The sequence below is a fragment of the Myotis myotis genome, unplaced genomic scaffold (assembly GCF_014108235.1).
Source record: "Myotis myotis isolate mMyoMyo1 unplaced genomic scaffold, mMyoMyo1.p scaffold_m19_p_20, whole genome shotgun sequence".
Classification (NCBI taxonomy): domain Eukaryota; kingdom Metazoa; phylum Chordata; class Mammalia; order Chiroptera; family Vespertilionidae; genus Myotis; species Myotis myotis.
The window spans coordinates 10,635,174-10,661,291 of NW_023416325.1; the positions used below are offsets into that span (position 1 = coordinate 10,635,174).

General features: G+C 56.9%; 1 protein-coding gene across 10 annotated transcripts in view; it reads right to left on the reverse strand.

Annotated features, from left to right (window-relative positions):
- Positions 1–8,140: 8,140 nt before the first annotated feature.
- Positions 8,141–26,118, reverse strand: part of LOC118678149 (CMP-N-acetylneuraminate-beta-galactosamide-alpha-2,3-sialyltransferase 4) — an 84,956-nt gene continuing 66,978 nt past the window's right edge. For 2 of the 10 annotated variants that reach the window (XM_036353356.1, XM_036353350.1), the window contains 10 exons: positions 17,665–17,740; positions 17,275–17,383; positions 16,793–16,873; positions 16,460–16,557; positions 15,363–15,423; positions 14,745–14,840; positions 14,456–14,645; positions 13,652–13,795; positions 9,043–9,186; positions 8,141–8,820 (listed from right to left, as the gene is read on the reverse strand). In XM_036353356.1, coding sequence (XP_036209249.1) covers positions 8,440–8,820; positions 9,043–9,186; positions 13,652–13,795; positions 14,456–14,645; positions 14,745–14,840; positions 15,363–15,423; positions 16,460–16,557; positions 16,793–16,873; positions 17,275–17,383; positions 17,665–17,740 — 1,380 coding nt within the window. In that variant the 3' untranslated portion in view covers positions 8,141–8,439. The remainder of the gene's footprint in view (positions 8,821–9,042; positions 9,187–13,651; positions 13,796–14,455; positions 14,646–14,744; positions 14,841–15,362; positions 15,424–16,459; positions 16,558–16,792; positions 16,874–17,274; positions 17,384–17,664; positions 17,741–26,118) is intronic. The other 8 variants (XM_036353354.1, XM_036353352.1, XM_036353351.1 and 5 more) reach the window with 8 other exon arrangements.

Sequence of the window (26,118 nt, forward strand, 5' to 3'; positions counted from 1 at the left end):
CAGAAGTCTGTGTTTCTTTCCATACACTGAGTCCTCGGATGGCCCCCACCCACAGGTTTGCCGGCTGCCTTCTTAGCACCTCCCCCCAGGAGGGTGTTCAGTTTCCACCGTGTTTCCTGTCGCTGCAGAGCCCCCAGGGCCCCAGATGGCTTCCGCTGCAGCCCCCAAGCCCGAGGGAGCAGAAACTGACGAGAAGTAGAATACACCCCAGTCCCATATCCTGCTCTTCGGACCATCCTGGCCCCGCCCAGACGCCAGGGTATTGGCCCCTGCGCACTCTAGGTTAATCTTGACGGGACTTCTCCTTTCCGTGGATGTGTTGCCTTTGCCAAAAGGGAACAAGATTCCAAGACCAGATGCAAAATGCCTTGGTGTGCTAGAATAAGGAAGGGTGACTTCAGAGGGTTTGCCCACCCATTTGTCTGATCTTCCCCGCCCGGGACCTGGGTGGGGAGTCTTTCCCCTAACCCCCACCACAGCCTTCCTTGCCCCTTGCCCTCTGCCACACACACACACACACACACACACACGCCCATACACAGCGTTCATAATGGGGTGAAGGCGTCCGTTCTTTCCAGAAACCCCAGGTTATGACTCAGAATCACCCAAAGCACAGGGAAGAAAGCTGTTCTCCCGTAGAACAGACGGAGCTGGTCTCGTGTCCTACTGTGGGCACTCCCCGAGAAAGCATGCGGACTGTCGTAGAAGGGAACGGAGTCCTGATGGGGCTGAGCAGTCCAGACTCAGCCAGCCCGTGCCCAAGGCCCTGAGTTCCTCCAATGCACAAACACAGCAAAGCTGGGTGTGTGTGTGGGTGTGTGTGTGTGTGTGTGTGTGTGTCCGAGAGCAGGGGAACATTAGCCGCATCCGGCTTCTGGAATGGTGAGGCATTCGGAAGAGCCTCGCCTAAACTGTGTGCATCCCTCAATTGTCTCCAGTCCTACTCACTTCTCCCACAGGAGCGAGGGTGCAAAAAAGCTGGTAAAGGAAGGTGTAAACAAAACAAAAACAAACAAACAAACAAAAAAAACCCAGAAAACTTTAAAGCCATGGGTAACCCTGAATTCCCCTGTAGGCGATTTCAAATGAACTGAAATGAGTCTACATTTGTAACCTTACTGAATGCTCACAATTCAACCAAGTCTTACCATCTTACCGGCAAGGGAATGAGGTTTAGAAAGACCCAAAAGACTTGCCCTAGGCCTAGGTCCCAGAGCGAGTGGGTGGCACACAGGAGATTTCAACACCCTTGACTTCCTCTGTAAAATGTGTCCACCCCCACAGTCCTGACCCAAGGCCACTTTCATCCTAGAGACTGTGATGAACCGGCCTGTGGTAAAGGCCATCTGCTTGCACCCGCTCTGAGGTGGCTGAGCCGGGGCGGAAGGCGGGGCTGGCATCCTCCACCTCCAGTCCCCGAATGACCTGGAAAAACCACGGCTCCCCGGGAAACAAAGCTATTCAGTGTATCAAGTCCCCCCTCCCCGACCAAGGCCAGTGTCCAGTTTGCTGATAGTTTTTAAACTCACTGTTGGCTCCGTGTCCCTGGCCGGGAGCCCGGTTTCTAATTCTCAGGCCCGCTATCAGTCTGGAAAGGCCAGAGTTGTTTCCACCACCTCTTCAGCTTTCCCGGCACAGGAAGTGCTGTCGCTGGAGGAGCTGAGGACCGCATGGGATCCGGGCCTGGCCCAGCCTATGGACACAAGTGCTGCGGAGGCCTAGGCCTCGGGGCTTCCGGAGAGGAAGGGACCCGGGGACACGGCAACAAGATTTCTCAGGGGTCGCCTCTCTCTCTTCCTGTCGGTATGGGGAGGCGTACACACCATGTATGGCAGTGGTTCTCAACCTTCTGGCCCTTTAAATACAGTTCCTCATGTTGTGACCCAACCATAAAATTATTTTCATTGCTACTTCATCACTGTCATGTTGCTACTGTTATGAATCGTCATGTAAATATATGATATGCAGGATGGTCTTAGGCGACCCCTGTGAAAGGGTCGTTCGACCGCCAAAGGGGTCGCGACCCACAGGTTGAGAACCGCTGGTGTATGGCGTCTGCTATCAAGGAATCAGCACGGAAATCCCAAGGTACACGCCCCAAGTTCAAGGAGCTCTTCCCAGGTACTGTGTGTGGCGTGTGATGGCACCAGAAAAGAAGACCAAGGCCGTCCTGCAATTGGTTTCTTCTCTAGGAAGTTTCCCTATCGGAGAAACTCTTTATTAAAATAAAAGCATAAGGATTTAAATAAAAACTAGCCTCATTTGCATATAGGTTTTTGTTGAACATACCACTTGGTGTGCCTGCCTGAAGGAACAAAACCACGTAGACGTCAACCTATGACATCTCAACCAAATCTTGAATTTGACTTCCTCTTAGAGAAAAAAGTCTTTTAGGAGCCTCTTACCTAAGTTGTTTTCAGATGTGACCACATACCAGCCGTTGGCTATGCAAATGTCAAAACTCCCAGCAACCTTTGAGAAATCGATCGCTGATAGAGATCTCTCATCCTGACCTTTGCTTCTCACGTCCAGTAAGGCTCCCAAGGCCTTTTCCCTGACCGGCTCTGCTTCAGTCTTCCTAACTAGGTCATCAACTGGAAGAACTGAGGAAATTTCAAGCTACCCTTCTTTCTAAAAATAAGGACTTGTTTTCCCCGGTGAATCCATTGTTGCTGTAGGAGAGGATTGTCCATTCTTCCACTAACTGCTATTCCTCCTGGTTCCCTCTCCCCGCCCCTCTAAGGACTGGTCTCTGACGTTCACAGAAATCTTTCATTACCATGGGCCCTGCAATTTTACTCCCGCCCTAGCCCTCGTCTTTTTTAAAAAATATATATTTTTATTGATTTCAGAGAGGAAGGGAAAAGGGAGAGAGAGAGAGAGAGAGAGAGAAACATCAATGATGAGAGAGAATCATTGATTGGCTGCCTTCTGCACTCCCCCTCCCAACCCCCAATAGGGGCCAAGCCCACAACCTGGGCATGTGCCCTGACCAGGAATCGAACCGTGACCTCCGGGTTCATAGGTTGACGCTCAACCAACCACTGAGCCACGCCAGCTGGGCTTAGCCCTCATCTTTCAAAGGCCTTTTGTGAACACACACGGTTCGCATTTACTGTGGTCTACATCCCTGGTGCCGATAGCCGCCTGCCACTCCATGTTCCCAGCTCTCCCCTCTGGAACAGTCCACTGAGCCTCCCCACAGGGCTGGGGCCTCCTCAACCCCTGGGCCACCCCCCACAGACCGGGGAGGTCAGCCATGCAAAGGCATCTATCTCCTTCGGCGGCTTCTTAACCTCGTGGCCCGGGGGAAAGTCTCGGATTGCCATGAGAAGACTCAAGAGTGCCCTTTAGAGAGCTGTCTTTCTTGTGGTGAATCTAAAGTTCTGGATTCAAAGACAAGGTAGGCAACGTCTCAGGAAACAGGACTTGGGAGGACTGGGGTCTTAGAAAGTGAAGCTCCTGTGACATCTGCTCCTAGTGATGCGAGACGAGAGGCGCTGCTTGGGATAGGACCTGAATACAGGGAGTCTCCCCCTGAAGGTCACCTCAAAGTCAGGTTCAGGTCACTCCAAAGTCAAGTTCAGGTGGACGACGTTAAAGATACCGCCTTTGCCTGCCTTGTAAGAAAATGAAAAGTATCCAGGTCTTGATGCCCACAGACTAGAAAATACATTTGTGACAGTAATGAACTTGGGAGAAATTCTGAGGAAAGAAGGCAGTAGACAGAAAGTGAGATGCATACGGATTCAGGGCTTCCATAGAAGAGTCTTTAGATAAGAATCCCTATTTGGCTTTTCACCGAAAGTTGCTCTAGCTCTCCTGCCACGCAGGCGACACCAGTGGAACACAGCCCACAGAGAACGATCGCTTTCTGAAGTTACGGCTAAGACATCCAGAAAGGTCAGAGGGTTTGTCTCCTCACCCTTCGTAGCGAGAGTCTCCCTACTAGCCTCTAATTTCCACTCTTGTGATTTCTTCCCCTCAAGATAGAAACACATTTTCAAGCAGGAGAAGATACCCTCTAAGCGTTAAAATTGGTGATTATGTAAACAGTGTTGTAGGGAGCCTCGGAATAATAGATGGTTCTGGAATAGCTTAGTTCAGTAATTCCAGCTTCAATCCCCTAGTGTGATTTCAACATCTGAGCCTTCTCTCATTCCCTCCACCCAGCCCCACCCTCCCAGTCTTGCAAGATTCCTGAGAGGAAGCCATGCCTCTGTTGAGGGGTGGGTGTCCTTGAAAATGTTAATTTTCCCTGGGAACCTGAAATCTGCCTTCCAAAGTTCGTTTTTCCCTAGAAACTTTGGTCACATCCTCTGTGCTCACCCTCTCAGACAGGACCGTGATCTCCCCCACCCGATTCTAGTCCTGTGCACCCCCTTACGTGAAGGAGCGGAGCCTTCCAATACATTTGGGCTCCCCCCATATCTGACATCTGAGACTCAAGGGTCTCATTTCCTCATTTCCTGGGTGCAGAATCCCCAGGACCTCTAACAAGAGAGGTAAACTCGTTGAGAAAGAACTGGAATGGCAAACAGGCTGTAACTACACACACACACACACACACACACACACACACACGCCCCTCCTCCCTTAAACTTCAAAGTTGGAAGACGTTCCCTGGAACCATGTCTGATACAGAATCATGGGAATGCTCAAAGCTAGCACAGAGCTTTCTGAAGCTGTGATTAAGACGTCAGAAAAGATCAGAAGGTTTAGGCATCCAACCGACTGGGATCGTCTCCTCACCCTCCGTTTCAGAACCTCCTGTGTGTGGTATGTAGGCCGCGTGCCATCGAAATGGGTGACGTCTCCCCAAACCCCGAAGAAAGGCGTCTGCCTTCAACACCGAAAATCACTCCCAGAGAGCAGTCTGACCTCGCACTGCTCATTGTTTGGGTATGCAAAGCCTGCCTTTGAGTCATTTCGCGGGTGTCTTACCCTTCCTTTGCTTGTGGGTGACAAAGGCTTTTCGGTCAGCAGAAAAGGTTACTCTGCACCGGGCAACTAGTTGGCCCTCCAGCTGTCCCTCACCTGATCCGTTCCCTTTCTGGTATTTTCCATGATGCAAGGCAGCTTTCCAATCTACTATTGATATCATACTCCACAGTCTACATAGTGTGCCCATTAGACCCTTGAGACCTCACGCATGCGCCATCACTGGCAGCTGGAGGGGCAGAGGCTCACTGGGCTGATGACAGGACGGCGGGGAGTCGCACCCATGTGGCATCCCACCGTCTGCAGCAGTTGCGGGCATCCCACCTTCTCCCGCCTCACAGACCTGCTCCAAGCTCACCCTTTTCCTTGACTAGTCAGCCTGGGGGGGGGGGGGTGTACTTATGTCCTCAGAAAGTGTCAATAAGCCCTAACCGGTTTGGCTCAGTGGATACAGCATCAGCCTGCGGACTGGAAGGTCCCAGGCTCGATTCTGGTCAAGGGCGTGTACCTTGGTTGCGGGCACATCCCGGTGGGAGGTGTGCAGGAGGCAGCTGATCGAGGTTTCTCTCTCATCGATGTTTCTAACGCTCTATCCCTCTCTCTTCCTCTCTGTAAAAAAATCAATAAAAATATATTTTAAAAAAAGAAAAGAAGAAAGTGTCAATAAAAACCCGAAGTGTCCAAAAGGCAGGCACACCATTGGATGTGATTACAAAGTCTTCCCATGCGTTCGTGCCCTGGGTCAAAGCCCAGCTCCTCGCCGAGCTCTGGCTGAGCTGGGGGTCCCTTCCCCTCCCAGGCCTCTGTGCAGGGCAGGGCTTGTGGGGTCTACACTGGACGGCAGGTCTCTGTCACTTCCCCGAGTCCAGGTCTGGTCCCCAGGCCCCCAGGCCCCCAGGGGGGGGTCCCCACCGGACATGCTGCCGGGCAGGCTCCGCCCCGGCCGAGCCCCAGAGGCCTCGCTCGGCAGTGACCATCGCTGCCAGGTTCCCAGGGCCACTGGCCGGCCCGCGCCCACCAGGCAGCGCGCCCGCCCCGTGCCGCCCCTCCGCGCCTGGGGGCGGGGCCAGCTGTGCCGGCTGCTCGTCCTGCGCGCGCGCCTGGTTAATGCCGCTCCAGGATGCAGGGGATTAGGATGGGCTTTGCTCGCAGACGGTGAAGTCGAGAGACGCATGAGGTCATCCTGGAGTCTAGACTGCTAGAGCAGCGGTTCTGAGTGCTCATTAAAATCCCAGATTCCTGCGCCCCGGCGCCCTGGGGAAGACCCAAAAACCTGCATTCTTAAAGCGCCTCCAGATAAGACTGCTGTTAAGTGGTGCTCGTTGGCTGGACCCACCCTCCGAGTCCAAGAAACGTAGGAATTGGGAGCCTAGAGGCGGGGAAATGCTCGACCCTACGGAACGAAGTGGAGAGCGGGTGTGGAACCCGGACTGGGGACTTGCACTCGGCTGCTGGCCCCTCCTGTTGCCTTCCTGCCCGCTCGGCTTAATCAGTCCCAGGCAGGCTGGCAGGCAGATCACACATGGCTGGGCTAGTCCCTTCCTCAGGACCAAGGAACCCCACCCAACCAGGCCACATCAGAGCTCCGCGCTCAGCCCCGACTCGACTCGTGGCCAGCGCTGCCTCAGTCTGCACCCGGGAGAAAGCTGAGCCCACACCCCGAGGGAAGAGTGGACGCTTTGGGTGTGGGCACCCCATCCCCGCACACACTCTTGTCTGTATGCAGTCATGAAGGAATGTGTATGCCCTCACAGGCATAACCCAACAAGAATGTGAAATGCTCCCATGACTATAGGCATGCGTGCGTGTGTGTGTGTGTGTGTGTGCACGTGCAAACACGTGTGGTGCATCTGGGGAGTCGGACCATCCATGTAGTGGATTCTGGCTGAAGTTTAGGCGTTTCAGTGACGGACAGTGACCCCAGGCTAGGACAGCTGGATCATATGTGCTGACAGACACTTTCAATGGCCCTGGATGGGGAAATCGATACTCCTTTGCATCCCCTTGTGAGAAGCAGCTGGGGAAGCATCGGGGACAAGAAGGGCTGAGATCCCTGCCCCTGTGCTCACAGGCTTCAGCAAGAGGACACCCCCCACACGCTCCACACTCCCCGCCCCCCTCCCCCCCCAGCAAAAGCCCTTGTGCGGCTGCAGATGCGGGGCCCTATTTGCTTTCCGAACTCCCCCCTCTCCCCTGGAGGGAGAGCAGCTAGCAAGTCTTTCTGCCACGTTCCACCCGCTGCAGGGTCCTCGGGACCGTTCCGTGGGTGTTCCCCAGGCCACGCCAACCCTGTCAAGAAGTGTCACTTTCCCCTGATCCTCCCAATCTCTGCCCTGTTCTATCTGTCCTTTCCCAGCCCAGCCTCAAAGCCTCAAGGCTGCAACTCTTTCCGAGAAAGCCAGGCACACAGCTGTGAGCCCCATTCCCTGGGGCTGGGGGGGGGGGGTGTCCGAGCGCTCCCTCCTGGCTCCAGATGTAAAGAAACAGCTGTGGGTGGCAGGAAGCCCAGCTGGCAGCTCAGCAGGGCTTGGAAAGATGGAGAACACAGAGGGGAGAGACGGACAAATGGCAAGACCATCATGATTCTAGAGACCTGGAGGGGGAGGGAGGAGCATTTCACACCGCACCCCCACCCCACCCCACCCCACCCCCCGCCTGGCAACTGGCTGGCAGGCCTTGCCAAATCCCTTAGCTGCTACCCAGGCCCTGCCCATCCCGATCTTGGCAGGACCTTCTGTCAACTCCGTTTTATGATTCCCAGTTAATCTGAGAAGGAAAACTTGGCTTCCTCTGACTCCACCCCTGTCCTCAGACATCGCCCTGCATGGGGCTTTTGAAAGTACACGCTGGTGAGGGAAAGGAAGGAAAGTGGGAGAGGGTCCTGCCCCTCCTATTGGGCATCCTCCTGCCCCTCCCTACCCCTAGGAAGTAAACCAGGATGCAGGATGCCAGCTGGATGGCTGGCAGGTAGGGCTGCTCTGGGCACCACCTGCTTGCCTCCTACGCCACTGTGACAATGTATGGCTTGGCTCCAAGCACTGGCCTCAAAAGTGAATTTCCTGAGTGACCGTGGCCTGCTCTGGGTCCCATGGGTCTTTAATGAGCCTGCCCACTGCCAGAGAGCGACCCACTGCTGCAGCCCACCACCCACCCACGCACCCCGCCCCTCATCTGAAAGGACACCGGTTATCACAACTGCTTTGTTTTAGGAAAAATAGTTTAATTTGTTTGGTACCTCTTTTCTAGATGAGGTTCCTTCCCCAGGGAACACCCCACCACTGCTCTTCCCATGCCCGCTGGGAGGAGCAGCCCCTCTCAGGAGGACCCCCACCCGCTCCAGACAACCCCCCTCCGGGGAGGCCTGCTCTGGGTCTAGGCCTCAGTGGGCCCATCTTGTTTGTGTTTTTATAAAAAATGGTCCGGACACTGTATATGCCCCTTTTCTGGATGCCACGGGACCAGCCCACAGCACTTCCTTCCCGTTAATTAAATAGCCCATTAAATAACCTCCCAGCACGGACAGGCAGCCGCGGGCCCCATTCCTCCACTGGGCTCCCACCGCTCCCGGCCTCCATCCTGGCGAGCTGGCCTCCACAGAGCAGCCGGGCATGGCCCCCTCTTGGGCCTGGCCAGTCCTGGGACCCCCCACACACACAGGCGAGGGGGAGTCCAAGCTGGCCATGCTAGCACAGGCACCCCCACAGCTATGGCTGGGGGCTGCTCAGGTAGCAGAGTGGGCAGACCGATGGGTGCAGCTCCTGCCCAAGTCAGAAGTAAGTGAGGTTCTTGACTGCTCCGATTTCCAGCATCCGTTTGATGGCCAGGGCCTCCTGGGAGACGTTGTGACCTGAGCCCTGCGAAGGCAGCCAAGGAAGCAAACTGAGGGATGATGGTGACATTCCTGGCCCTCCCACAGCCCCGCACCCCGGGAGCTCCCTTCCCCGCGCCGCCTCTGAGAAGCAAGGCCATCTGGAGTCCAGTGCCGGTTCTGACTCTGAAGGACCTCACCACCAGGAGCCACCTCTGGGCCCCGGGAACCCGTCACTCACCCAGGTCCCAGGCTGGTCTGCCCCTCCCAGCTGGCAGGCGGGGGCCACTTACCGCCATGGACTTTAGCGTAATCTGCTCGTAGTAGTGAATGGTCTGCTTCCTGTTGTGGGCGTCCGGGTAGCCAAAGCCGGCAATGTGCACCATGTCGCAGAGGTGGAGGGCCAGGGTGATGGCCAGCAGGCCTGTGGTGGGCTTCTGAGGAGCAGGGGTGGGGAGGGTGTTAGAGGGGTCCGCCCCTTTGGGCACCGTTAGGGTGGCCTCTGCAACAGAACTGTGCCACGAGCACAGCTGGCAAGTGAGTGAGTAGACAGGGCTCATGGCGCCGAGGGACTGAATTGTTCATTTCTCTTTTTAAAAAATATATATAATACTAGAGGCCCGATGCATAAAGATTTGTGCAAGAATGGGCCTTCCTTCCCCTGGCTGCTGGTACTGCCTTCGCGGGCCACCTTTCCGCCTTCCCACCCCACCCCCAGCCGCTTGGCGCCTGCATATGCCAATTAACCCACCATCTTTGTTGGGTTAATTTGCATACTCACTCTTGATTGGCTGGTGGGTGTTGTGAAGGTACAGTCAATTTGCATCTTTCTCTTTTATTAGTGTAGCTAGGCTAATCTCTTTTTTTCCAATATATTTTTATTGATTTCAGAGAGGAAGGGAGAGGGAGAGAGAAATAGAAACATCAATGATGAGAGAGAATCATTGATCGGCTGCCTCCTGCATGCTCCCCCACGGGGAGATCGAGCCCACAACCAGGGCATGTGCCAGACTGGAATCGAACCCGGGACCCTTCAGTCCACAGGCCAACCCTCTATCCACTGAGCCAAACCGGCCAGGGCTGAATTTTTCATTTCATTTAACTGAAACTGAAATGGCCATATGTGGCTCATAGCTACCATACTGCCTAGTACAGATGGGGAAACCGAGGCTTACGACTCCTGAAGGAGTGGAAAGGAAGGTTCTGCTCTGAGCCTTGGAGGGCCGCACCTCTTTCGGGAGACCTGGGACCCCGTGTTCACGGACAGTGCACCCTCATGAGGTGGGCTCACCCCTCTGTGAAATGGGGATGCCAGACTTTCCCGTCCACCCTAAGGGCTGCTCTAACGACCTCCCGTTCTCCATCCCCAGTTCTTCCACAGAGAGGGACGGCCTGTGTCGGAACCTCACCCATCTCCCTTCCCTGCTCGGCCTCCAGACCACGTCAGCCGGCCAGGCCTCGTGCAGCGGGGGTTTCCAGAGTCTTTCTGAGCTCGGCGGTCGTGTCATCTGCCACTTCCTGCCTGGGCCTCCCGTTCCCCCCGGCGCCTTAACCACCACTGTTATCTCCTCCTCTGCAGAACTTGGCCGAACCACATTCCCATCGCCTTCTGGCCAGCTCTGCCTGGACAGGGCTCCTGAACGCACCAAGCTCCCTCCCCCGCTGTGTCCCCTGGATTAGTTACACCTATGACTGCCCACCCCGTTGTCCAAGCTGGAAACCTAGAACTGTCACAGATCTCTCCATTTCACCTGAACAATGCATGTTGTCGCAGGAGAATTTGAAGACCACTCCCAGGGATCCTCGCCCGTGGGCGTGCGTGGAAACTATGGCTAGGATGAGATCCATAACAGTATGGTCTCTGGCAGTGATGGCGAACCTATGACACGCGTGTCAGAGGTGACACGCGAACTCATTTTTTTGGTTGATTTTTCTTTGTTAAATGGCATTTAAATATATAAAATAAATATCAAAAATATAAGTCTTTGTTTTACTATGGTTGCAAAGATCAAAAAATTTCTATAGGTGACACGGCACCAGAGTTAAGTTAAGGTTTTTCAAAACGCTGACACGCCGAGCTCAAAAGGTTCGCCATCACTGGTCTCTGGCTTTAGATGGCACAGTGGGCCGTTAGAGCGACAATCCTGGTGGGCTTGACCGCATTCATGAGCTTGTACATCCAGGTCTAGAGCTGAGCAGGGCAGGGAGTCAGCGATGGGAAGCACAAGAAGAATTATCATGCTGGGGGTGGTCTGAAGATGGAGGGAGGTGCAAGGCAAGGAATACGGGCAGCCTCCAAGAGCTGAGGGTGCTCCCCGCTGCCCTGGGTGAGAGCCAGCAAGAGAATGGGACGTTGGTCCTGCAACTACAGGAACTGAATTCCTCCCACGAGAATGAGCTTGGGCCCAGCTGGTGTGGCTCAGTGGTTTAGCATCGACCTATGAACCAGGAGATCAGGGTTCGATTCCTGGTCAAGGCATGTGCCCAGGTTGTGGACTCGATCCCCCAGTGTAGGGTGTACAGGAGGCAGCCGATCAGTGATTCTCTCTCATCATTGATGTTTCTATCCCTCTCTCCCTCTCCCTTCCTCTCTGAAATCAATAAAAATATACTTTAAAAAAAAACCCTCCCTCACCCTCCAGCCTCCAGACAGGAAGGAACTCAGTCCAGCTGCCAACTTGGTTCCAGGCTTGTACGGCTATTCCCCGCTCTCCAAAAGGTCATGTGATGCCGCTTCGCTTTTACAAAAGACCCACCACAGCACCTGGGGTCGCGAACCAAGAGACATTCGAAGCGGATTCTCGCTTTAATGAAAAACGGCGAAGGGCAAACCCGGCCTTCAGCATTTGTTTTGCAGCGAGTGGCCCCGCCAAGCTCCTTCCCCCAGAACCACACCCAGCGTCCAACTGCCAGAGCTTTGAACCGCCTCTGAGCATCTGGGCTCTAGCTAGGTCCGCTCTGTGCATCGTGAGCAAGATGTGGCCTCCGGCATCCGCGCAGCCTAAGAGAGCTCGTAAGGGTGCTAAGCTTCGCGTAAAACTGGACCTCGTTAGTATTTTGATTATCGTGAAAGAAATAAAGACACAGACATCAATGGGAGCACTCTACTCTCGCACACGGGGGTGGAGGGGCGGGGGCGGGGGGCACCCGCATACCTACCCTAGGCAGAGAACCCAGCCTCCCTGAGCTGGACTTCTGACCTCCGGGACTAGGAGCGGATACGTGGTGCTATTTTAAGCCGCTAAACGGTGGACATTTGTTAGGCAGTGACAGGAAACGAATATCCATCAAGACCTTCCCTTATGCGCCTCTTCCTACCTATGACAGGAGCTGGTTTGGGTCCTTCCTTTCTCTTGCCTTCACTTCTGCTCCGTGCCCCGTAAGGGGCATAAAACCTCTCCACTCTACTTGCAACAGAACCCAGGGCCAGGGAATGTTTGATTGTCAAATGACCTACCTCTCCCCAGGTCTCTGCCTGATGGGCCCTCAAGGGCCAATCCAGCACCACCTCCTGGGGGGGGGGGCGGTGGTGGCGGGGGGGGCATGCCCCTTCTCCGAGGTCCCGCAGCACTTGGAACAACTCAGCTAGGGCACTGGCTCCTCCCGTTGCTACCTATGTGTACTCTGCTGGCCCGAGCGTCCTCAGGGCGAGGAGTGTGTCTTACTCCCCACGTGCGGACGTGGGGCCCGGCACTCAGCAAGCACGAAAGCAGGCACTCAACTTCTGAAGCTGAATCACGGTCGATACTCAGTAAATAATAACACCATCCATTCAAAATGTGGCAAATACTCATTGAGCATCCACTGTGTACCCGTCTCCGTGCTGGGCCTGCGTCAAGATGATCTTTTCAGATCCTGCAACGGCCTTCGGAGGTCGGCAGTGATTTTACCCCCACCAGACAGATAAGGAAACAGAGGCTCCGAGGGGTTGCCTTGCCCGCGGCCACCCAGGAAGCGGCACAGCGAGTCCTGCCTGTGTCTGCTGGTTACCTCTGTCCCCGTGCCCACGCTGCCTCTCGGGGGCTCAGAAGACACGGGCGTGAGACTCGGGGAGCTACAAGCTAAAGCCCACCAGCCGAAGGCCACTAAGGACCCTGAGAGCTACAACCAGCCCTTGCAAAACCGCATCATGACTGCAAAACTTGACTATGATGTGCAAGGCGAACTGGACGCTCCAATTCCAAACTTACTCAGACCTAAGTGTGAGGTCACAGGTAAGATGATGTAACAGCAACTGCACAGGCTTGACTTGCTCTAAAGCAGCGGTTCTCAACCTGTGGGTCGCGACCCCTCTGGGGGTCGAACGACCCTTTCACAGGGGTCGCCTAAGACCATCGGAAAACACATATATAATCACATATTGTTTTGTGTGATTCATCACTATGCTTTAATTATGTTCAATTTGTAACAATGAAAATACATCCTGCCTATCAGATATTTACATGACGATTCATAACAGTAGCAACATTACAGTTATGAAGTAGCAACGAAAATAATTTTATGGTTGGGGGTCCCCACAACATGAGGAACTGTATGAAAGGGTCACAGCATTAGGGAGGTTGAGAACCACTGCTCTAAAGAGAAGGCGACGACTGTCCCAGCAATGCACCAGTTCACAGATTCTGGCCAGTGCCTGCCAAAACCATCCTCCAACTCCAGCCCCCGGGCCTGTAAATACCCTCCCACACCTCTCCACCTTGGAGATGCCCTGCGGTTCTCAAGCTTGTGCGCTCCCTGGCTGTAGCGGGCGAGCTAATAAACCCGACTACAGGTGGGCGCCCCAAGGCTGGGTCCCGGCTGCCACAGGTGCTATTCCGATGGGAGTTGTGATCTCTGCTAATACGCTCCCCTCTCCTTCCCACCCGTGTCCCCCACCCCCGGGCTGGCCAGCCGCACCCTCACCTGCTTAATCTTGCGTGGCTGCTGCATTGGCAAGCTCAGCAGTTTGTCAGCTGCGATCTCCATGAAGAAGGGGTTGAGAATCCGAATCTGTTTGGGGTTCACGTCCCAGATGAGGGGAGGCTGCTTCCAGAAGCCCTTCCGCACCTGGTGGGGGGGGGGTGGGGGATGAGGTTGGAAGGAAGAGATGGGGGCGAGCGAAGACCTGTTTGCAAGTCCAGCCCGGTGTCCTCAGCCAGGGGCTGGGGTCCATGTGATGGAGAGACCCCCAGGGTGAGGAGAGGGAGGTGCCGGCCTGCACCACAGACAGGAAGGGAGACCAGCGGGGCAGGGAGACGGGGGGACACCCCCAGGGGAGGCCAGGGGATACTGTGTGTCGAGTACGAGGTCCAGCCATTCCCGCTTCCAAGGATCTCCCATAGGTGGATGGGTTCGAGTTGGGGGTTGTGTAAACACTTGGCAAAACGCCAGGCTGGACAGCTGGGTGTGTGACTGGATGGCAAAGGGACACAGTGGACCTTCTGGAAGTTTCTCCTGGAAGGGCCAGATCTCAACTGTCCTAACCTGCCCCTGCCTGGAGATGAGTCCTGACCAGCTCCTGCAGCCTCGAGCTCGGGGGGTCCTTGGCTGCCACCTGGCTCCTATGGGCATGTGGGCTCGGGCTGCCCAGAGGGCCATCAGAAGCTGCGGAGACCGAGTTCCCGAACTCCCTCCCTCCCTCCCTCCCCAGCTCCAGGACCGCAGAGCAGACGCCGCACAACAGGAGGGCCTGGCTCCGTGTCCCCACCCCCACGCCGCCCCACCTACCCGCTTCTTGTCGCTCAGGATGGTCTCAATCCAGTGGAAGTCCATCGCCTTGAAAGCGACCAGGACGAGGAGTGTGTCGGGGTTGTTCTCCACCTTGGGGTTGAAGTGGGCGGACTCCGGGTAGAAGAGACGCATGGTGGTCTTGGAGCCCACGTCGCCCTCGTAGCCAGCCACGGGGGCGTTGTTTAACCTGGGGGGGGGTGTGGGAGGAGGACGCCATCACCCAGGGCCCCGCGGGGCCCGTCCACAGCCGCCCCCAAACACGAGAAGGCGGCGAGGGCACACAGACCTGATGACCATGTCGTACTTGTCGATGGCCTCTCCCAGCGAGCTGTTGCGCAGCCGGTGCCCGTTGCCCACCACCACGCAGCGGCAGCACTTGAGGCTGCGGGGGGCAGAGGGGGCTCAGACACAGAAGCAGGCGCTGCTCCCGCCCTGGGTCTGCCTGGCCTGGCCCGGAACCCTTCCCCGGGCCCCCTCGGCCCCGGTCCCCATGGACCAGCCATCTGCACGGAGTCCTGGCCTATGGCCCTGCTGACTCTGAGCCCCGGGTTCTATTACCAAAGAGGAAACTCAGCAGAGGATGGAAAAGAGAGGAGGGGAGACGTGAAGACGACTGAGGAGTACCAATAAGTAACCCCCTTTCAGAGGCCCCTCGCCTGCTGCCCGGGCCTGCCGGTTGCCATGGCAACAGCCTCTGCCTGCTCCAGGTGCCCAGGCTCAGTTGCTGTGGGGACCGATGTCCCTGCCTCCCTGGAGACGGGCAGGCTGGGAAGACAGGTCAAATTGGCCACCGGGGACCAGAGGCAGGAAGGCTCAATGGGAGGTGCTGGGCCTGGCTGTTTCATGGAGGGGGGGAGGGAAGGAGAGGCACTCGGACCCGAGTAACAGGGGGCAGTCCCCTTACCTCTGGAGGTTCTCCGGAATGGAGTAGCTGGTGATGGCTAGGACCCGGAGGAGCAGGTCTTCTGCAAAAGGAACCGATGGAAGGGGCTGAGGACAGGAGCCAGCCTCGTGAAGGCTGCGTTCTCCCCCCTCCACCCCTCAGAGCTTTGCCTGCCTGCTCGGCCCCTGCCCCTGGGACTGCGGGTGGCGAACACTAAGAAGCGTGTGGCCGCCTGCCCGGCCAGTGTGGTTCAGTGGTTGAGCGTTGACCTATGAACCAGGAGGTCACGGTTCGATTCCCAGTCAGGGCACTTGCCCGGGTTGCAGGCTCCATCCCCAGTAGGAGGTGTGCAGGAGGCAGCCAATCAATGCTTCTCTCTCTCATCATTGATGTTTCTATCTCTCTCTCCCTCTCCCTTCCTCTCTAAAATCAATAGAATCCTATCTAATAAAAGACAAAAAAGGGTAATTGACCGTACCTTCGCTATGCTTCCCTTTGGCTAATCAGGGCAATATGCAAATTAACCATCAACAAAGATGGTGGTTAATTTGCATAGGTAGGTTCCAAACGGTGTAGCGAAGCCAAACAGCCCCAAAGCCGGCTGAGTCTCGAGGCCTCACGGCCCCGGGATGGGCGGAGCCACGAGGCCTCACAGCCCCGGGATCAGCAGAGCTGCAAGGCCTGACGGCTGGGGGGCGGTGGGGGGGGGGGAGGGGGATCTGGCCAGAGCCCAGCCAAAGTGAAGGCCTGGGTCCCGGGTGCCAGAGGAAAACTGGTGCCAGCAGCCAAGGGAAGGGAAGGCCTATTGCACGAATCTCTTCATGCAACAGGCCTCTAATATATATATATATATCTCCTAATAATAAAAGGCCAGAGGCATCACAACCTAAATGACCAAATGACCAGTCACCATGAAGTGTACAGAGCACCTCTCGGTCCCTCCCCCACGGCCCACAAGCTCCGATCGCAGCAAAGCTGGCAGCCAGCGGGCAGGCGGGGACGCGTGATTTCGCATGCTGGCCCTCTAGTGTATATATATGTAAATTTTTATTTTTTTTTTTAAAGAAGAGTGTGGCCGAGGCAAGCCCGCTGTTCCCACAACACCGGGCAGAACTTACCACTCCCCTTGGTCCCGTAGGGCAGCTCGTAGGCAGAGGGCGTCTTCACCCAGAAATAATCCTTTAGCCGCAGGAAGATGGGCTGATCCCGAGAGTAGCTGCACGGAGGTGAGCACAGGGCGGGAATGCAGAAGGGATTAATATTGGCGCCAGAATCGGGGTCAGGCCCCTGGCTGAGAGTCCACACGCATGTCCAAGGGCTCTCCATCATCACGGATTTCCCCTAACCCGTGTCCACCAACACAGTCCCTCCGCCCGGCTCTCAGGACTTGGAGACACTCAATCCCAGCCCAACCAGGCCCTGCCCCACCCACTGCACCCTCAAGTACTCACTTGCCAAAGAGCTTAGAGACCTTCCTCTCTGCCTCACCCTGCAGGCACGGCTCCTCCTTCTCAGGGATTGGAAAATAAAAACTGGGGATGGAAAGGAGAAGAGGCAGGTGCTCCGGTCAGACCAGGGGCCCAGCCTCCACCATCTCCCACGCATCTGGTCCCAGGCCCTGGACAGCGGCTTACAGGGTGGGGAGCATCTCAACCCAAGTTCCATTTTGAAAACAAACCATTGAGGATGCAGCTCTTCCTTGTCCTGGACACCCTGGCCGAGGGCCTGGGGGAGTCATCCCAGACCCGACCCCACTCCCCAAACCCACCCCCTAAGAATGTCACCCTCCCGGGAGAATTTCAGGCTGAGTTCGAGGGAGAGGTCACACGCAGGCCCTGAGCCCTCCTGCCCACTCTGTCCGCTCCCTATGACGCTCCGTCCCGAGCCCTGCTCCTGAGATAAACCGGCGGAAGGCCAGGGAAGCTGGACTCACAGCTCAATGTACCTGTCTTCCCGGGAGATGGAGTACAACACCATGATGACCAGGACCAGTGCCAGCATGGCCAGGAGCTTGCAGCCTGCGGGGCACAGGCACAGAGGGGCTGGAGGCAGAAACGGGCGGGTACCGTCCTAGTCCACCCTCTCACCTGCCCCATTTGGGGCCCCTGCCACCCCCAACGCCAGCCGACCCGAACCTGGCCCTTGCTTTCCAGCCCGGGAAGCATTGGACCTGAGCGTTTCCCAAGTCCTTCAAGAAGAAGAGAGGGGCCCCTAGCTCCCTGTCTGTCCCTCTCGACCCCCGGGGTCCCAGGATGCTACCCAAGACTGCTTCTGGGGGTGGGGGCCCGCGTTTCAGGGTGGGGAGCTCTGGGACAACACTCACGGGACTTGCTGATCATGTTTCTCAGCGGGAAGCAGGGTTCTTGGGAAGAGCTGACATCCCGGCTGCCTCGAGCCACCTAGGAAGTAGGAGTCACAGGTGTCTGGTCAGCGCCACTCACACCTGCCAGGTATTGGAGCAGGACACGCCCACGGCCGGCCTCCTTCTGCCTCCCCCTTCCCCCCCGCCCGCCGCTGGCACAGAGCTGCTTCAGGGCGGCCATCCATGGGGGCCCTGCTCGCCCCGGACACCCCCAGCCCCTGGAGGGCAGCATCAGGGGTTCCAGAGGTCCTGGGCGACAGGAAGGGAAACCAAGTCCAACCCTCAAGGATTAGGGTCCATGCCAAACTGGCTGGCCCCCGCTTCCCTGGTGGGGTTCCCCTCGCTGTCCTCTTCCTCATTTTGATCTTGGGAGGGCCAGCTCCAGGCGGCAAATGGCACCTCCACCCACTTTTTTACAGGAAATTAACAGCCAACTGAATGAGGGTGTGACTCAAAATTTATGTAACTGAACTTGATCTGTTCACCACCTTCGGAGGCCTCCCCTTGGTTCTGGCCACTGGCCGCCTCCCCAACACCAGTCTCCCAGGACTCCCACCAAGAGGCCTGCCCAGGCCAGACAGTGGGGTGAGGGCGCCGCTACGAGCTGGCCCACGAGGCCTCTCCAGCCCTTCTGGACTCATTAAACGCAGACAGTGCCCGAGCCCTCACCCCCCGGGCGCGTGGGAAACAGAGAAGACGGGGTGTTTGAACGGGGAGTTTGGGGAGCAGAGGGTCTATTGGGTCAGAGGAAGAAGTGGGAGACCCGCTCAGGTAAAGGCAAAGGCCAGGCAGTGGAAGGGGGAGCTGCCACGGGCGCGTTAATAGAGAGGTTGCTAAACCCCAAAACTCAGCCGGGGCCACGTTTTGGGGTCACCAGGGAGAAACTTCTGCAGCGTCCACAGCCACACGAAGACCCGGTTCTTTCTTTAAAATATATATATATATATATATATGTATATATATATATATATATATATTTTAATTTATTGATTTGAGAGAAGCATCAATTTATTGTTGCACTTATTTACGCGTTCATTGGTTGATTCTTACATGGGCTCGAGGCTCAAACCCGCAACCTTGGCATCCCGGGACGACGCTCTAACCACTGAGCACCCAGCCAGGGCCTGCACGGTTTCTTCTCTCCACGCCGTGTTTCCCAGTAACCTGGATCCCAGGAATCACCCGGCCACTTCCTACAACCCCAGACTCCAGGTCCTTCCCTGGGCTGCTCAGTAACGGGGAGGACCCGGGAAGGCTAGTCCACACCAGCTGGTTTGGGTTTTCTTTTTCTTTTTTAATATATTATTATGGACCTCAGAGAGGGAGAGAGAGATAGAAACATCAATGATGAGAGAGAATCATTGATCAGCACCCCACACGCCCGCAACCCGGGCATGTGCCCTGACCGGGAATCGAACCATGACCTCCTGGTTCATAGGTCGACGCTCCACCACTGAGCCACGCCGGCCGGGCCCACAGCAGCCGGTTTTGAGGGACCAGGAGTGGGGAGCACGAGAGCCTGCACTCTCCAGAATAAGCGAAAAAATCTCCAACATTTCTCCTCATCTGGAACGGCCTGGGTTTTCTTACAAATCACAAATCAATGATCCAAACTCTGTCCTATCTGCCCTGCCCTGCTCCGTGGGGGCATTCCCGGCTCCATTTGGAGGCCCTGAGCCCTGAAGAATGAGTCTTGAGGAAGGGGAGGGGGGGCGGGGAAGAGTCATGAGGTGACCAGTGTCAGGGGTCCCAGTAGGGTCAGCAGCACCCATCTTCTGACCGCAGTGAGAATGGCAGGTGGCCCTGTCCAGTCCAGTTCTAGGTCTGTAATCTGTAACCAGGAGACCCCAGGGAAAGGTGTGGTTCTAGTAACTTCCATGCTTGCTTTCCCGAAAGTGCACGCCTCCCCTACCTACCCACAGCCACTGCCACCACCCCCCACCTCACCCCTTTACGGCCTTCTCGGCCGTTCTGGCCTGGACGTGGTTCGGTGACTCATTTGTTTGCCGGCTGATTCGCCCACTGGAATGCAAGCTCGGTGAGGGAAGGAGTCAGGTCTGCCTGTCCCCACCCAGCCGGCTGCCAGCTCACTGCCCCGCATGGAGCCAGCCCTCGGACCACAGTGAGTGAGCAGCCTGGTGGGCTCCTTTGGGGGAGTCCCTTCTCCCGCCCTGACCCTCGGTTTCTTTGGCTGGGAAGCTGGGAAGTTTGGTCTGAGATGCTTGCAGGTCAAAATATACCTGATCAGCAGCATGGGCCTCCCTAGGAAACTTACTAGAAATTCATCCCCTCAGGCCCCTCCAGACCGGCAGAATCAGAATCGGCATTTGACTAAGATCCCATGAGGTTGAGCAGCGCTGGTCCTGCAGGTGGCGAGAGCAGGTTCCTCAAACCTTGGCCTGCCCGTTCTGACTTAGTGGGTGTGGGTGGGCCCGATCCTAACCGGCTCCCAGGGGGTGGGTGCCCTCTGCTAGGCTGCGACTAGGATCCTTCCAGCTCTAGCATCTCCCCATCCTCTCCCCATCTTCCTTTCATGACCAGGAGTCACCCCTTGCTATCTGTAGCTCACAACACTGATTCCACAAGGCAGCCGATCACCTGAGAAGTAAAAAAAAAAATGCAGGTGTCCAGGCCCTGCTCCCCAAGATTCCCATTTATTTTTTTTAAATATATTTTTATTGATTTCAGAGATGAAGGGAGATGGAGAGGGATAGAAACATCAATGAAGAGAGAATCATTGATCAGCTGCCTCCTGCATGTCCACACCGGGGATGGAACCCGAAACCCAGGCATGTGCCCTGACTGGGAATTAAACTGTGACCTTCTGGTTCATAGGTCAACGCTCGACCACTTGGGTCACGCCAGCGGGGCCCAAGATTCTCATTTAATTGGTTAGGGGCAGAGCCCAGGCATTGGTAAGTTAATAAAAAAACACGACAAACATGCAGCCAAGATGAAAACACTACACATAGTGTGTCCGCAGTAACTGAAAGGCAAACACTCAGCCGCCGGCAGGCCGCCCTGGGTGGAGGAGACCGGAGCCAGCACAGTGACCTGCACTGACCGGTCCAGAGCAACAAGACCACTAGCCCTGCTTTGGACAAGAAAGTTCTGCACTCGTGTCTCTGTCCCGACCCTGTGCTGGTTGCTGCTCAGCAGACTGGCTAGTCTTGGGGCTTCTCTAAGACACCCCAGCTGGGATTTCATGAGCCCACCCCTCCCCTCGCTGGGTCAAGCCAAGACGGTGACCCTGAAGCCCCCCCACCCGCCCCCCAACCTTCCGGCAGGGGAGTCTTGGGCTGGCTGGGGACAACGGGTGACCTTCTCCCAGCTGCTCCCCACATTACTGACGGAGCCCCTCGGTATCAAAGGGCAGAAGAAAACTCAACGTCGGTACCTGGGCAGGAGAGCAGGCGTCCGGTCCACTCATGTCCAAGGGGCAGCAGGCTCTGGCTGCCAGGGTGCCCAGCGCACCCAACCGCTAGCAGAGCCGACTGGCCGGGAAGGCTGTGTGCTCTCTTGGTGTTCTGCCAGGAACCAGTGGCCCGGGCAGAAGTGAGGCTGCCGAGCCCGGCCACGGAACTTGCCGAAGGGCAGACCGGGGGCCCAGGGCTGGGAAACAGGCCCCGCGGATGCAGCAACCAGCGACCGTGACACACACTCCGCACTCCAGCTCACACACAGCGCGTACTCCACAGGCACCCGCTGTACCCAGAGGAACAGGACCGTGTTCCCCCAAGGGGCACAGCAGGATGCCAGGCCCTGCAGAGCCCGAGGCCCATCAAGGGATGTGGCTTCACGTCCCTCAGAAGGCTGTGGGCAGGGGCGCAGGCTCCGTGACCTTGATCAGTGGCAGGAGCCGCCTGCCTGCCGCCACTAGGCTCACTCCCATGCCTGCTCCCTCCTGAGCCCTGTGCCTGGACACCAGGCCCCACTCACCTTCCCATCATTGCCCCCCTCGCGGACCCCTCTTGCCCTGATTTTTCCAGCTCTCCCTCCTTCTCCACTGCCTCTGACTCAGACAGGTACTCAGGCCTTCCTCTACCTAAAACAAACACCCCTTGGGCCTCCGTCTCCACCTCAAGCTGCTCCTGCATCTGCGTCCCGGTCTCCAAGGGCCACACGTCCTTGTCTGTGTTCCATCCTCCTTCCCACTCACCCCTCGCCCCGCCCCAGCCCTGCCTCCCACCCTCACTTTCACGCTGAGACGCCGATACTGGCACCAGGGCCCCTCCCTGACCTGACTCGCAGCAGGTTCTCCGCTACTGGCCTGTGTGGGTCCCAGGCCCCTGACCTTGAACCTCCGCTCCCCCGTGTCTTTCCACGGGACCTGTTTGTTCGTTTGCAGACCTTTAGCTACCATTCATACGCTGATGGTTTGAGCTCTTGGTTTTTAGCCCTTGAATCTCTCTCCCAGGCCCCATCCGAATTCTTCTGACTTTCTATGGCACATCCTACCTGCATGACCTTAAATTCTTCCCACTGAACACGTGCCAAACTGGACCCATCTCTCCCCACCGCCCCCAGATTTTCAACTCAAGTCTCCAACACCTCCCTCCCCTCCACGCCATCCCTACTAAACAGTTACTAAGTATTATCGATTCTGCCTCGTTTCCCAATTCCAGCCAATGTTTGCTGAACTCCCACTGAGCGCTTGGCATTGTGGGAGGCGCGGGGGGCAGAACGCTTTATAGGACTCGGTCCGGGGTCAAGGCCGCCCCGCCGGGAGCCTGGGGAATATTCAGGGTGCAGCCCTCCTTCTCCTCCTCGCAAGCCGGAGGCGGAGTCTGGATCCCACCCCCCAACACATGCTTCCTAACTGGCCTCTTTTTTATTTTTATTGATGACAGAGAGGAAGGGAGAGGAAGAGAGAGATAGAAAGATCAATGAGGAGAGAGAATCATTGATCGGGTGCCTCCTGCACACCCTCTATTGGGGATCGAGCACATGCCCTTGACCGGAATCGAACCCGGGACCCTTCAGTCCATAGGCCAACACTCTATCCTCTGAGCCAAACCCGCTAAGGCCTGGCTGATCTCTTTACCACAAGCCCTGCCTCCCTCAAGCCCCATCCTTGGAATGTTCCTAAGAAACCATTCGGGTGGAACCACCTTCCAGCTACTATTGCTCCCTGTTCCTTAAACGGAAATCCGAATCTCCTCAGAGGCCATGGGGGCCCTTCCAAGTCAGGCCACAGCCCTGCAGATGCACCTGCCACCCGGTCCCAGGCTCTGGGGCCAGAGCCGCCTCTTCCTCCCACCCTGGCCGCCGCCGCCGCCCCTCCTCACCTGGGCGGCCTGACAGCCCCCCTCATTCTGAGCACCGGCTCAAGGACACCTCATCCTTGACGTCTTTTCTGACCTGTCTGAGCAACGGATGTCTCTCTCCCCACAAAACATTGTTTACCTCCTGATTTTAGCCCTTCCAGGTACAATAACCTCCTGTCATGTAATCACTGTTTTTCCTGCCTCGCCTGCTCTCCCCTGACCTCTGAACTCCAACACTTGTTGTTTTCCAAGCGTCTATCAGAGTCCCTGAGTCAGAGGCGATGCCTCATCGCAGAACGTAACTTCGTAGTATAATTATATTATGTTGTTATCTCGCCTCTGTGGTCGGGAGTTCTCGATGTCTGCAGACTCCGTGACGGTGCCTAGAATGTAGCAGATGTGTCATACATGCTGGCCACACAAGGAATAAAGGGAGATTACAAGTGGATCACATCCCTTATGCATAACGGAAGTGTATGGTGCACTTTCGAGGTGCGACCCCAGGGAGTCTCACCCTCCTCTCCGTGACGTCGGGGGCCAGATAATCATTGTTGTGGGGGCCGTCCTATGTGCCACAGAATGGGGACCTGGACCCCTAGATGGCAGTAGGTCCCCCCCAACTCCCCCCACTGCTGTGGGGAAAAAAGAAAAGTCTCCAGAGATTACAGAATGTTGAGAACTGCCCTGCTAGACGCTCTCAGGGGCTGTCCAAGTATGATCTCAACCCTGTGAGCTAAACACTATTATTACCTCCCGTGTGCAGATAGGGAACCGAGGTGCCAAGAGCCGGCAGCGTGCTCAGGGTCCCCCAGCGGGTGAGGAGGGGGCTGGAACCCGGGCATAGCGCACAGCCCGGCCCGGACCCCCACCCCTGCTGCCTCCCACACCATCCTGGACGGAATCGCTCCCCAGACGCCCCGGCCCTGGAGTGCGCGCCTGCTGCCCCCAGCCCGGGCTGCGCGGGAAGCTGGCCAGCGCGTCCTCGGGCCCGCAGCTGCGCGTGCAGGTCGGCTTTTGCCCTCCATCTGGACACCAGACGTCCAGGAGTCCTGGCAGCGACGGCACTCACACTCATGCAGTCGCGTCCCTGCACGGCTGTGGGACGGGCCGAGACCCTCAGCCGGGGGGGCGGGGCCAGGTCTCCGGGCCCCGAAATGGTGTGGCCGCCATCGGAACCGACAGCAGGACGGGGACGACACCTGCGCACACACCTTTCACCTCAGGAAGCGGGGCCGCGCGTCCATCTGTCACGGTGTGCGAGCCTCGACGGTGTCAGCCAACCCACAGCAAGTCCTGTCGCTTACTGTCCGGCCCCGATATCCCGAAGGGGACTCGCGCTGGGCTGGGAGCTTAATGTCACGAACACAACTGCCGGGTCCGGCCGTGGGAGCTCTCCTGGGGTTCTAACCCACGTTAATCGATGGCTCATGGGCGCGACGGTCAGTGCTGGAGAATGGACTGGCCACCTGTCACTTCGCCTCTGCTCGAAACCCTCCATGGGCTCCGCAGCACTTAGAAAGCCCACGACCTTGCGGCTGACCTACCAGGATGCCCATGACCTATTGGCCAGCAACGCCCCCCTCCACCCAGTCAGCCTGGCCCCACCCTTTCCTGACTGGGCGAGGCCTCTGCATTTGTCATGGGCTCAGCCAGCCATGCTTCTCCCCTGGACACCCAGCTCTTACTCACCTCCACGTCCCAGCACATCCCCGGTAGCTCAGACCCCCTCCCTGCTTGTAAAGATTCTTCCCGTGGTTGTGTGTGCTGCCCCATCACCCGTGTCTGGAGCAGTGCCTGGCACACGGTAGGCTCTCAGGACAGATCTGTCGAATGAACCGGTGGATCTATCGGAGCAAGAGGGGAAGAGGCTGTGGCAGGTGCAGCCCTGGCTGGTCACAGCCCGCAGCCTGCATCCTCTCCCCTCCACTGACCCGCACAGCGTGGTCACGGGGTGCCCGGGAGGGGGGCGCCGGGCTTCCTTGGCCCCAGGCTCATTCCAGGCAGCAGAGGGCAGAGTAACTGACCAACTGCCCCGAGGCCCACAGTGAGCAGATGGGGCGTCTCTCCAGACACCCAAGTGCGGAGGAAAAGGGAGGACAGGCTTCTCACCGCAGGTCACAAGGCCCTCTGTGCCCCACCCTCGGGGGCCACCGGCTCCTCCCCGCTCAGCACCCCACACAGCCCAGCACTGCGGCCTCCCGCATGGAAACACGGTATCACCCAGTCTGTCAGCTGCCCGTCACAAGATTCCGCAGGGAGCCACGCGCACATCATACTTCTGGTGTCTTCGAGGGAGGGGCGGACGCTTCGAATTCCTTTCTCTGGGTGAGGAAGCCGGGCAGCGTGGCAAGGCGGAGAGGCAAAGGGTCCGGGCCGTGCCCAGGGTAAATAAAGGACAAACCTGTGTGGCCGGGACCTGCCCCGGGTTGCCAGGCAGGGGCTCCTGCCTGTTACTCTCCTGGGACCTCCCACCCAGCAGCCGACACGTTTGGCCCCAAGGACTGAAAGATGAAGGCGCTCCTGGGGCGGAGGGCTTGAACCCAGCTCCCCACGGTGTGGCTGGTCCCCTCCCTCCTCTGGCCTGTCCTGAGAGTGGTGTGCACGGTGGTCCCTGCCACGCGGTGGTCCCTGCCACGTGAGACTGTGGAGCACGGCAGGGTGGCTGGGCCCGAAATGGTGTGTCTAAGTGAAAAATAGACACCAGATCTCAGAGTTAGACCAAAAGCGTCACCTATCACCTTCGCATTATTTACACGGATCACACATGGGAATATTTTGGCCGGATTGACTTAAAGGATTGAGATGAACTTCACCTCATTGTTACTTTTTACAAATATGACTCAATTAGCTTCTTTTTTTTTTTTTTTAATTCTCACCCGTGGATTTTTTTCCCCATTGATTTTTAGAGAGAGTGGAAGGGAGAGGGAGAGACAGCGAGAAACATCAATGTGAGAGAGACACATCGATTGGCTGCCTCCCCCATACCCGGGCCAGGGCCAGGAGCCTGCCACCGAGGTACATGTCCTTGACTGGAATCAAACCCGGGGCCCTTCAGTCCCCAGGCCGGCGCTCTACCCACGGAGCCAAACCGCCTGGGGCTAAGTTAGCATTTTTTAAAATGTAAAATGACACGTGTGGCTTGCATGTG